Consider the following 11,023-nt stretch of genomic DNA (forward strand, 5'->3'; position numbering starts at 1 on the left):
TGGTCAGCTCACTCGTCCGCTTAACCAAGTGTCGGGAATTCAAATCCCGTCTTATGTATACAGCAACTCATTGGCCAGTGACAGACCCTTAAATGAAGCTTAAATCAGTGACAGATTAATCCTTTGACCTATCGGGTTGAGGGATACCGTAAAAAAAAAACTTGTGTGATTAAAATTCCATGGCTATTAGCGTTCCTTTTGGGGGGGGTGTTGGTTCATGAATCATGATGACGTAATGTGATTATCACTTCGCAATAGAAAGTTTCAGGATCATCATCTGCCCAATTCATTGGGCCTGTTATAAGTCCACATGAAACATTGCTCAAACATTTCCTTGGCCCAAAAGTCATTCAAAGAAATTAAAGATATTATTTTTTTGTTTTCGTTTTTGGTTTGATTTTTTTTTTACTTTATTGAAACGGAAAATAAAGTTTTAGAAAGCTATTAGTTTCATGGCCCAACAAAAAAGGGAGAAGAAAGCGTTAGTTTTGTTTTGCTTTTATAAATATTATATTGAGATATAAGTTTTGGATGTTCAATTCCGACATGTGATTCATATGATTCAATTGATTTAATGCTTATTGTTATTTCCTTTGTCAATGTTTTGGGAATATCTCAATTAACAGATGGCATTATTCATGCAACGCTGCTGGGTACATAAGATTTAACGTACCCGTTACTGATTTAAAAATCAAAACTACGATAATGAATTTAGGCCATATAAAAACCCATCAAATGAATCTGGCGATGGCAGCTTTCTAATAAACGGTTGCAACAATAATTCATTATTCATATCTTGCAATAATTCAATTTATATATTTGCCTTTTTGGTAATCGTGATAAGAAACAGTGTGCATTGGCGATGCTATATCAACCTTCTTCAATTTTATGGTCCATGATTTTGTATTCATTGTCATAACTCCATAAGACAAAGTCCATAACATAAGTGGACTACTTACGGATATTGGTATGAATACAAGGGGCTTGATATTCTCGTGAAATCGAACTCTTGCTTAAATTCTGTAATAAAATAATTTCAAGTGAAGATATCAATCTCAAAACCATGAATTTGTCTATGTATTAGTTAAAAATAAAATTAAAAATAATAATAGAACCCCTCATGTGGTCAACAAGCTAAGCATTGCGATAAAAAAAGAAGAATACCACAAAAATTCTATTGTTGATTAGAATTTAGATATTCGTTAAAGTTAAAGGGGCAAATCTCATGCAACTTTTTTTTAGAAAAGAATTATATATATATATATATATATATATATATATATATATATATATATATATATATTGAGGATGACTGGATGAGACGGCATAACTTTAAAAAGTGAAAAGGATTGAGCAAACACAGTTCTCTTTTAATTTGTTCCTCTTATAGGCTTTTGTAATCAGATGAGTGTCCCAACGTTCTATACTCTTTTTATATAGGATATCCTCATCAAAGTGTTCTTTCGAATTTAATTTTATATTTAGGGAAATATTAAAGTGCAAGATAAAGAGAGAAGGAAAGAAAAGAATAAGATTGTAAAGAGGGAAAAAGGAAGCAAAAGAGGCTCCAAAGGCAAACCATTGGAGAAGGCTGAGAATATGATCAGAGCCAATGTGCATGCCACATATAGAGTTTGACGACAAACATAATTTTATTTACCTGCATGAAAAATAAAAAATAAGTAATCATATTATCAACATATAGAACTCATAATTATTTGAAATCTAGATATAATAAAGAAAAAAAAAAGAAGAATTGGAATATACCTTGTCCTTCACAAATTCTCCTCAAGAAAGCAAGGAAAATAATGAGTAAAGCTACACCTGCTAATAATCCAATAATTATTGCAAATGTCTTCTCACCTTCATTGTCCGATCTACCTGCAAAACTCCAGAACAAAGCAAATCAGCTACTATATATATAAAGTTACTAAGGTAATTCTTTCTTTTTACAAATCTTTTTGTAAGTTACTGAAAAATGCAAAGCAAATATTCACATGTAGGTCCATAGCCAATACACATCTTTTTCTTTTATTTATTTATTTGGGTCAACAGCCACTTGTGAACATTGAAAAAAAATTTAAACCCTATAAAATGACATGATTAGTTAATAAATTATTATGAAAATTTTTTTTCTTTGAGAAAAAAATGCTCTACTTCTCCTTATTCAATTTAAAGTTATATGCACTTTGATCTTCACATTTTTAAATTATTCAATGCGAAGAACTCGTAAACTTTTCTAATTAAATTTTTGCCTTTATCTTGTGGGTAAAAAATTTCATAATCAAATCTATGACAAACATAAAAAGAAAATAATTAGAATAAAAAAATAAATCGTAACTGAATTCGTTTAATAAATTATTAACAAAAGGATTAATCTACACACATAAAAATTTAGACTTAAATGTAAAAACCCTCCTCTTATACATTATAAATTTTTTTTTTGTCAGAGTCATATTTTCTGCTTTTGGGCCTTACCATGGGCTTTTGAGTTGTAGTACCCTCCATGGGCCCCACCGGTCGAGAACCTGGCGTAGCACTTCCCCAGAAACATGTCCCCGTAATCGGAGGCGGCGCAATCACTCCTCAGCCGCCGCACCGCCTCGCCAACGCAATCCTGGCACTCCGCTGCACTGAGATCCCCCGTGCACTGAGCCACACCCTTCAGCCGACCCGAACCTCCAACCCGAAAGTACCCTCCCGAACCCGCCAACCCAACCAAAACCGCTTCCGGATCGTAGCCGGCCGAATGAGAGCCGCACTTCCTCAGTACCACCGACTTGTCCTCCACCCCAACGAACGCGACGTTGTCGTACTTGACGAAGCAGCCGTCGAGCTGGACGGCACCGCCGCACGCTCCCGGACAGAGCTCGCCAGCTCGTGAGACGGCACGTGCGACGCAGGAGGCGCAGTCTTGCATGGCGAGGTCGCCTCGGCACTGGTATAGACCGTAGGCGACGGCACTTTGCGAAGATGAAAGGACGGTGAGGTTGTTGTAGGCGGAGAATGTGGCTGAGTTGACCAGCGAGCCAAGTAGCGAGTTGAGGTTTGACTCGTACGGCGAGGTTGGATTGTACCTATTATGTATTAGAGATAGTATCATATTAATTAGTTAGAGTATTACACGTAAAACAAATGATTAATTAGATAATTACAAGTTAGTTAACTTTGATACCATATATACATTGTGTCATTTGATACCTTTGTTGCGTGCAGCCGCCATAAACGAAGGTGTCCACCGGTACGGAATAAGAAGAGGAAGGGAGTAACTGTAAGGAGAGAGAAAAGACAATGAGGGAGAGGAGCGATAGAGAGGGAGCCATTTTTTAATTTCTCTCTTCTTTGTGTTTGAAGAGGCTGTACTATTATTCTCGCATGTATTTGTTTCTTGGTAAAGAAGGGAATATAGAACACCTCGTATATATATATAAGCAAATCCTCTTCATTGTCTCTGTGGTCAACAAAGTAGAAAAAAAGCTTCTCTTCTTAATAATTCATTCTTGTATCTACAAATGTGGGGGATCCATGGATCTCAAACGCTTTTCTTTTCTTTCTTCTTTATTTACCTATTGTTCACTACAGTTAAGTAAAGTGCTTCAATTTAGAATTTTCTTTCTTCAATTTCAAATCTAAAACACTTCATCATACATGTTGCATGATTGAACTACTTATGTCTGCAACAACTAATGGCTTCGTTTATTTAAATAAAGTAGCTTTAAAAAGATTATTACTTAGTTTTTTCCTTTTTATGGGAAACAAACCCTAATACCTTTCGTGACCTTAATTAATCATTGTAGTTGTTTCAGTAACAATAACTACACATTACCTTTTCCAACTAATAATCTTTAAACCCCATAACTACATTAAGTGGAATATGCTATACCATAGGGAAAGAGGAGGAACAACATGGCCCAATGTTGAATATACGCACCCAAATTAAAGCAAAGTGGCGAATATATTGTAGCATGACTTAAAGTTTAACATAATTTTTAGAAAGAGATGTAATTTGATGTGGACATAATTTAGTGCAAGACTACCCCGTTTGACAAGTGAAATCGATTATCCATTCTATATTGCCAATAAAACATACACTCAGTGACACACTAATATTAATTAATTCCTAAAATCTAATGGTAAATCAAAATTCTAACACAACAATGTATTAATGCAATACATGCAAGTATCAAATTCAGAGGCATTATTACTCACTCATCACCCATTCACCAGCATAAAGTATTAGGTTTAATAAATTGTAAAGTAAAAGTTGGAGACCCAGATAGGAAAGTGCTTTAAGCCTTTAGCACTTCTGCTCCAATTCATAATTACCTTTTCTTAGAGTGAAGACGCAAACGGACAACTGTGTATGTGACTTCGCACTACACACTTTCCAATTATATATTCTCAAACTCAAAATTAGGCCACCCTAGATTAATGATGGTTCTTATTCTAGAGTAGTAGTGTAGATCTAATTGAATTGAATATATCTATGGTTACATCAGCTAAATATCCTTATGTATGCATGCATATATGTGTGGTTTAGCTAGCAAAAAGAGGTATGAATATATTATTGCAGCATGGAGGTTACACAAGCTAAGAGTCTTGTCATGTGACCCTCAAAGAGAAACGTATATACCGGAGGATCCTCAAATAATGGCCAAGATAACATTATAGGAAAGTCACGGGAAATGTTTTTACTTGCCATAATTTAATTTCTACAATGTATATATGCATGTCCATTGGCCATTGCAATTTGTAAATTGTAAATTACATTTTAAAACAAAAATGGTCCCCCCATTGAGATCTCATTCAAACCGTGTCCTAAAATAGAAACATTCGAAAAGATATATTATATATATATCGGTCCCCTACTATATACTAACACACGTACTGTGTAACATTAAGGACACTGGAAACAATGTTGGATTAAATGAAGATCAAACACTAATCTCGGGTTTTTCCTTCTTCCAGAACAACATATATGGAAACTCAAGTGCATAATATATATTAAGGATAAAGAATACTACTAAAATATATTTCATCAACGCTTAATTAATAGTGATAGTTGAAAATAAATGATTGAGAATGTCCATATTCGTTGTAGTGATCGATGAAAGTTTTGAATTCCGTCGCTTCAAGATGAAATATTTAATTTGATTTCATGTATGTTTAAAGGGTTTAAAGGAGTTTCAAAGCTCAAAAGCTCTAAATAAAGATATCCTGTCTAAACTCTAATCACAAGGAATACCTAAAGTTAATTAAAAATTATGAATTACTTTTTGACTAGTTAGTTGCATATGTACTTGCTTTAATTTGATTGAAGCAGTGTCTGCCAGTGTGGGATTTGATCCGATCAGAAACTAGTCCTATCAAACATATCATATATATATATATATATAAAATATTGGAAGGAAAAGTTTAATTTCATTCATTTGTAAATACTAATATTCAAATTTTCATTTCGAATTAGAGATATTTAAACTTCTAACAAGTCATCAAAAGGGTACGAATTGTTACATACATACGCGAGACACACTTGATATCATGAGAAATTGTTGTGTACTTTTTGAAATAAGAAATTTCTCTTTATTACACCTTTTTATTATTAGCAATGTTAAAAGTTGGCACATTTTTAAATTTTGGATTAATAACCAATTAGTATTGATATTTTTTTACACCAAATAAAAAAAAAGTCTAAATCTATATGAAGAGCTTAAGTACACGCTTTTTACCTCACACGCTCTTCTTCTTTGCAAAATTCAACTTTTTCTCTTTTTCTCGATTTTTGCAGTCCTCTTTCTTGTTCTCAACACGAATCAGCTTTCTTAAACTCGCTGTCCATCGTCAGTAGCATCTCCAATAGCAGCGATGTTGCTCTATGCGACAGCATCTTTCAGCTCCTTGTACATTCCCATTCATTTTTACTGATGCGTTATACTTGATGAGTTTGGAAAACTCTAAATTAAATTGATGATGATCAAACATTATTAACAACAAAATTATTAATTTATTCTTGATTAAAGTATGATTTTTGCTGTGCAGATTCCTTAATGGGCCGAAAATAAGATTCTGATGCAAGCCCAACAATATTCAGCCTTGGTTTGATGCTAGAATGTATGATGAGTATGGCTGAATTATTTATTGTGCTAAATGGGCCAGATTAAGTTATTATTACTACAAGCCCAAAGAAAGCTTTCCTATTTGTTCAATGCTTGATCCAAAAATTTATCAGGAAAGAAAATGTTATTATTGGGCCAGAATTCAAATAGTATCATAAGCCCAATTTGTTTTGCATGCCTGGTCCGAAAGAAAAATGGAATTGGGGCACAATGGTTAAAATAATGAAAACCCAATTCATTGAATCTTGGTTGCATGCTTCCAACGGACTTCACACTTTAACTTGTGGTGGAATTCAAATTTTATCAAGTAAAGTTAATGCAGTCCTTGGAAATATGAAAGAGAAAAGGTCAAAGTGATATGATGGCAATTAATGGTAGCTTACACGCTACTACACAAAGCATGGAGAAATGCACCTAATTAATTTATCTATCATAACACTCATAGCTTTGCTTTTATTTTCTCTTTCTTCTCTCTCTATTTGCTTTTCTTCTTTTCGGTCATTACCCAGGAAACAATGGGAGCTATGTTCAGCAACCAAAAGAAAGAAGAAGATGCATGCTTCAAGACCATCGAACTAATGATGGCAAGAAAACATAACAAAATAAAAGTATGATGTGGCTGAGATTATCACCAAAAGTGGTAAGATTTGGTGAGGTAATCTCGGATCCTTCATACTCAAAAAGAAAGAAGGAGATTCGGCCAGCAAGTAGGAGATTCTTGGAGGCATAGCTTGTCTCTGATTCTGCTCAACCACCACAGGAAGTAGCTAGAGTGGTGAAGTGATGGAAGAGGCAGAGATTGGAGCAGATGAAGCCATCATCATCATGAAGCATCAAGGGCCAGAAATCCATCTTGGAGAGCAAGCCAAGGATGGAGCGCTCGGATTGATGAAGAGTGATGACCAAGGAAGAACTAGAGGTATTTGCATGTTGGGTTTTGCATGAGTTACCTCTTCTCTCTCTGTGGCCGAACCGGTTCTGTTTTGAAGGAAAAGAAGTTAAGCTTGGTTTTTGTTTCAACTGTGAAGGCTTCTCTTCTCTATAAAAGGAGTGAACAGTCATGGTTTGAAGCAAGGAGTTAGAAGTAAGCAGTGAGAGTGCAAGGCACAGGATTCTCAGAGCTACCTAAGCTTACAGATTTTCTTCTCCTTCAATGTATTATGTTTTATATTTTTCTGTTTAATTTTGTCATGTCTTGAGTCTCATGGAAAAAGGCAAACAGTGAGGTTTGTATGAAAAAGTCATAGAGCGGAAAAAGGCAGAGAGTGCAAAATTAAAAGAAAAAAGCCATAGATGTCTTAGAGTTCCTTTGTTTATCTATGTTGTGTTTCATGATTCTGTGGGAATCCCCTTGTAAGTTGGGTTAGCACTTTACAATTTGTAATCTAGATGATTATAGTGAAATTCCATCATTGTTGTGATGGAGATTGGATGTAGGCTGCATTGCACTTAGCAGCTGAACCAGGATATATCTGGGTGTAATCTTCTCTCTCTACTTCTTCATTTCTGTTTCTGCTGCACAGGAGCTAAAATAAAAAATGTCTCATGCCAAGTGACGAGACAAAAGTAAAAAGTCTCGTGGCTAGGGACGAGACAAAAACAGAAAAGTCTCCTCAAAGACCAGAAAGTGTAATCAGGAAAAAGGGGGCTAAGATTCAACCCCCCTCTCTTAGCCACTGAAACCATCAATTGGTATCAGAGCTTGGTCTCAAAGAGATCAAGCTTTGCAGCTTGGAGAAAAGATCCTCATGGCAGAAAGTAGTGGCTCAAATCTGGTATCATACAATCTCACAGAAGGGCAATCAAGCAACAGACCGCCTCTTTTCAATGGGAAAAACTATACCTATTGGAAGGAGAGAATGAATATCTTTGTGCAAGCAGTAGACTACAGGCTTTGGGAGATCATTCTAGAAGGACCACAGTTTCCTACTAACACAAGTGCTGAAGGAGTAGTCACTCTTAAACCAGAAGCAAGCTGGACCGAAGAAGATAGGAAGAAAGTGGAGCTAAATGCCAAGGCCATAAATCTACTCAACTGTGCTATCAGCTTCGAGGAGTACCGACGGGTATCACGATGCACAACAGCAAGGAAATCTGGGATAAATTACAAATCACTCATGAAGGAACCACCATTGTAAAGAAGACTCGGATAGACATGTTAAACAGGGAATATGAAATGTTTACAATGAAGGAAGGAGAATCCATTGATGAACTGTTCGAATGGTTCAACACCATCACTGTTGGCTTGGATGCTATGGGAGTAACACATTCTGATTCTGTGCTTGTGAGAAAAGTGCTGAGATGTCTCACTAAAGAGTGGAAAACAAAAGCTTTAATTATTTCTGAGAGCAGTAATCTTGATTCCATGACACTTGATGATTTGAGAGGAAATCTTCTTGCTTTTGAAAACACTTATTTAAAAAAAGAGTCAAAAAATAAAGGAATTGCATTTTCTTCTGTAACTAACCCTCTGGATGATGAATCCAGTGATAACTCCTCTGAAAATGAATTTGTGTTGTTTGCCAAAAAATTCAGGAAAATGGTAAACTTCAAAGGCAAAGGCGGCAGCTCAAGGAAAATGAAGAAAGACCTTAGCAAAGTGACTTGTTTCAACTGCAAGGAAATAGGGCATTACAAATCTGATTGTCCTAAGTTAAAAAGGGAGGAGAAGAAAAAAGGAGGAAAGAAGAAGGGTCTGATGGCATCATGGGAAGACTTGGAAAATGACTCAAACAGTGATGAAGAATCTGAGACCAAGTCACAGCCTTGCCTCATGGCAAATCATGTAGATCAGGTATTTTTTCAAAACCCTGACACTGAAGACCTTCATCTTATGATAGATCACCTTTCTGAAAAAATAAGATGTTTTCTGACTGATAATCAAGATCTTGAACAACAAATTTTCATTCTTAAAGCTGAAAATGATTTTCTTAAAGAAAAGCTAAGGGAGGCCGAAACTGCTTGTGATCTTGTGGAAGAAAATAAGCAGTTGAAAGCTCAACTTAGAAGCTATGAAAGTGATCACTCAGTAGTTGCATATGTAAACTGTTTTAAGGAAAATGAAGAGTTGCTAAAAAGTGTCAGAAGTCTTGAAAATGACTTAGCCAAATTTACTCAAAGTTCTGAAAATCTAAATCAAATTTTGGCTAGTCAAAAATCACTCTTTGATAAAGCTGGTTTGGGGTTTTATAAATCTGATAGAAAACCTTCTTTTAAAGATAAAGCTTCTTCATCCAATGACACAAGGTTTCAAGATCCCACCTACTTTAACAAAACAGCAACTCCAAGGTTTTGTAGATTGTGTAACCGAAGTGGTCATTTTCCCGTTCAATGTTTCTTTGGTGAAAGAATGATTGGTGATAAAGTTTACAAGGTTGTTTTTTATTACAATGATTTGGGACATAAGAGATAGTTTAACGTGAAAGGATCCAAGAAAATTTGGATACCTAAGGTCACTTGAGCTTATTTTGTAGGTATGCCTAGCATCCAAGAGGAAGGAAAATATGTGGTATATGGACAGCGGATGCTCTAGGCATATGACCGGAAAGACAACCTTCTTCATAAAGCTTGATGAATATGATGGAGGACTTGTCACTTTCGGTGACGATGGAAAAGGAAAGATAGTGGCTGTTGGAAAATGATTCAGATTGTGAAGGAGCTGGAACAAGCAAAGAAAATCCCAAGTCTGTCCAAATTGAAGAATCTGCCAGTCCAGAATTGTCTCGTCAGATTGGAGGAGACATTTCCATTTTGTCTCCTAAGCCAGCACGAGAAACTGAAACAGTGAGACCAGCAGAAACTCATCAAAGTTCAACACCACAAAGGAAGCCTAGAGAATGGAAGTCTATGAGGGGTTATCCTCATGACTTCATCATTGGTGATTCCTCACAAGGAGTGACAACAATATCCTCAACCAAAAGACAATCCGAACCAAGCAACTTTGCATTTTTGTCACAAATGGAGCCCAATAATGTGAAGGAAGCTCTTGAAGATCCATCATGGGTCAAGGCCATGCAAGAGGAACTCGCTCAATTCGACAAAAATGAGGTTTGGACATTAGTACCTCATCCGGATGGTAAGAAAGTTACGAGTACTAAGTGGGTGTTTAAAAATAAACTTGGTGAGGATGGACAAGTTGTTCGTAACAAGGCTAGATTAGTGGCCCAAGGTTACGATCAGGAAGAGGGAATAAATTTTGATGAGTCTTTTGCTCCGGTAGCAAGAATGGAAGCAATTAGGTTGCTCCTTGCCTATGCTGCCCATAAGGGTTTCAAAATGTTTCAAATGGATGTCAAATATGCTTTCCTTAATGGCTTTATTGATAGAGAAGTGTATGTGGCCCAACCCCCCGGTTTTGAACATAAAGATTTTCCAAATCATGTTTTCAAACTTTCAAAGGCTCTTTATGGCCTTAGGCAAGCTCCAAGAGCTTGGTATGAAAGGCTTAGTGCCTTCTTATTAGAAAATCAATTTCAAAGAGGTACCACGGACACGACTTTATTTATTAAAGCATCTAATGATGATATTCTTCTAGCTCAAGTTTATGTGGATGACATTGTCTTTGGTTCGGCCAATGAATCCTTGTGTGAAGAGTTTGGAAAACTCATGACTAGTGAGTTTGAGATGAGTTTAATGGGAGAGCTTACTTTCTTTCTTGGCCTCCAAATTAAACAAAATCCTAGTGGTACTTTTATTCACCAAGGAAAGTATGCAAAAGAACTTATCAAAAAATTTGGCCTAGAAAATTCTAAACCAATGGGAACACCAATGCATCCAAACAATAAACTTGAAAAGGATGATAATGACAAAGATGTGGATGAAACACGGTATAGGAGAATGATTGGTTCATTAATGTATCTTACCTCCTCTAGACCGGATATTGTTCAAAGTGTGGGTGTATGTTCAAG

The 11,023-nt window shown here is 35.9% G+C and overlaps 1 protein-coding gene across 2 annotated transcripts; it reads right to left on the bottom strand.

The window, feature by feature from the left end:
• Positions 1-724: 724 nt before the first annotated feature.
• LOC112791647 (plasmodesmata-located protein 7) lies at positions 725-4,500 on the bottom strand. 2 transcript variants are annotated; one of them, XM_025834557.3, is made up of 4 exons: positions 3,202-4,500; positions 2,479-3,077; positions 1,768-1,881; positions 725-1,020 (listed from the first exon to the last, which is right to left on the bottom strand). In XM_025834557.3, exons 1-4 carry the CDS (start codon positions 3,321-3,323, stop codon positions 956-958), a joined length of 900 nt encoding a protein of 299 aa, XP_025690342.1. In that variant the 5' UTR covers positions 3,324-4,500; the 3' UTR covers positions 725-955. The 2 variants fall into 2 exon arrangements, with proteins under 2 accessions (XP_025690342.1, XP_025690343.1); XM_025834558.3 differs by lacking the exon at positions 725-1,020 and adding an exon at positions 1,339-1,660.
• Positions 4,501-11,023: the final 6,523 nt, after the last annotated feature.

Source organism: Arachis hypogaea, chromosome 3 (assembly GCF_003086295.3).
Source record: "Arachis hypogaea cultivar Tifrunner chromosome 3, arahy.Tifrunner.gnm2.J5K5, whole genome shotgun sequence".
In the NCBI taxonomy this organism is placed as follows: Eukaryota; Viridiplantae; Streptophyta; class Magnoliopsida; order Fabales; family Fabaceae; genus Arachis; species Arachis hypogaea.

Bases quoted from the DNA above. Each gene is read 5' to 3' on its own strand.
- LOC112791647 (XM_025834557.3), bottom strand. From the start codon at position 3,323: ATGGCTCCCTCTCTATCGCTCCTCTCCCTCATTGTCTTTTCTCTCTCC. The intron at 1,882-2,478 runs GTAAGGCCCAAA...GGAGTTTTGCAG, and splicing joins CTACAACTCAAAAGCCCATG to GTAGATCGGACAATGAAGGT. The intron at 1,021-1,767 runs GTATATTCCAAT...ATTTTATTACAG, and splicing joins GAGAATTTGTGAAGGACAAG to AATTTAAGCAAGAGTTCGAT.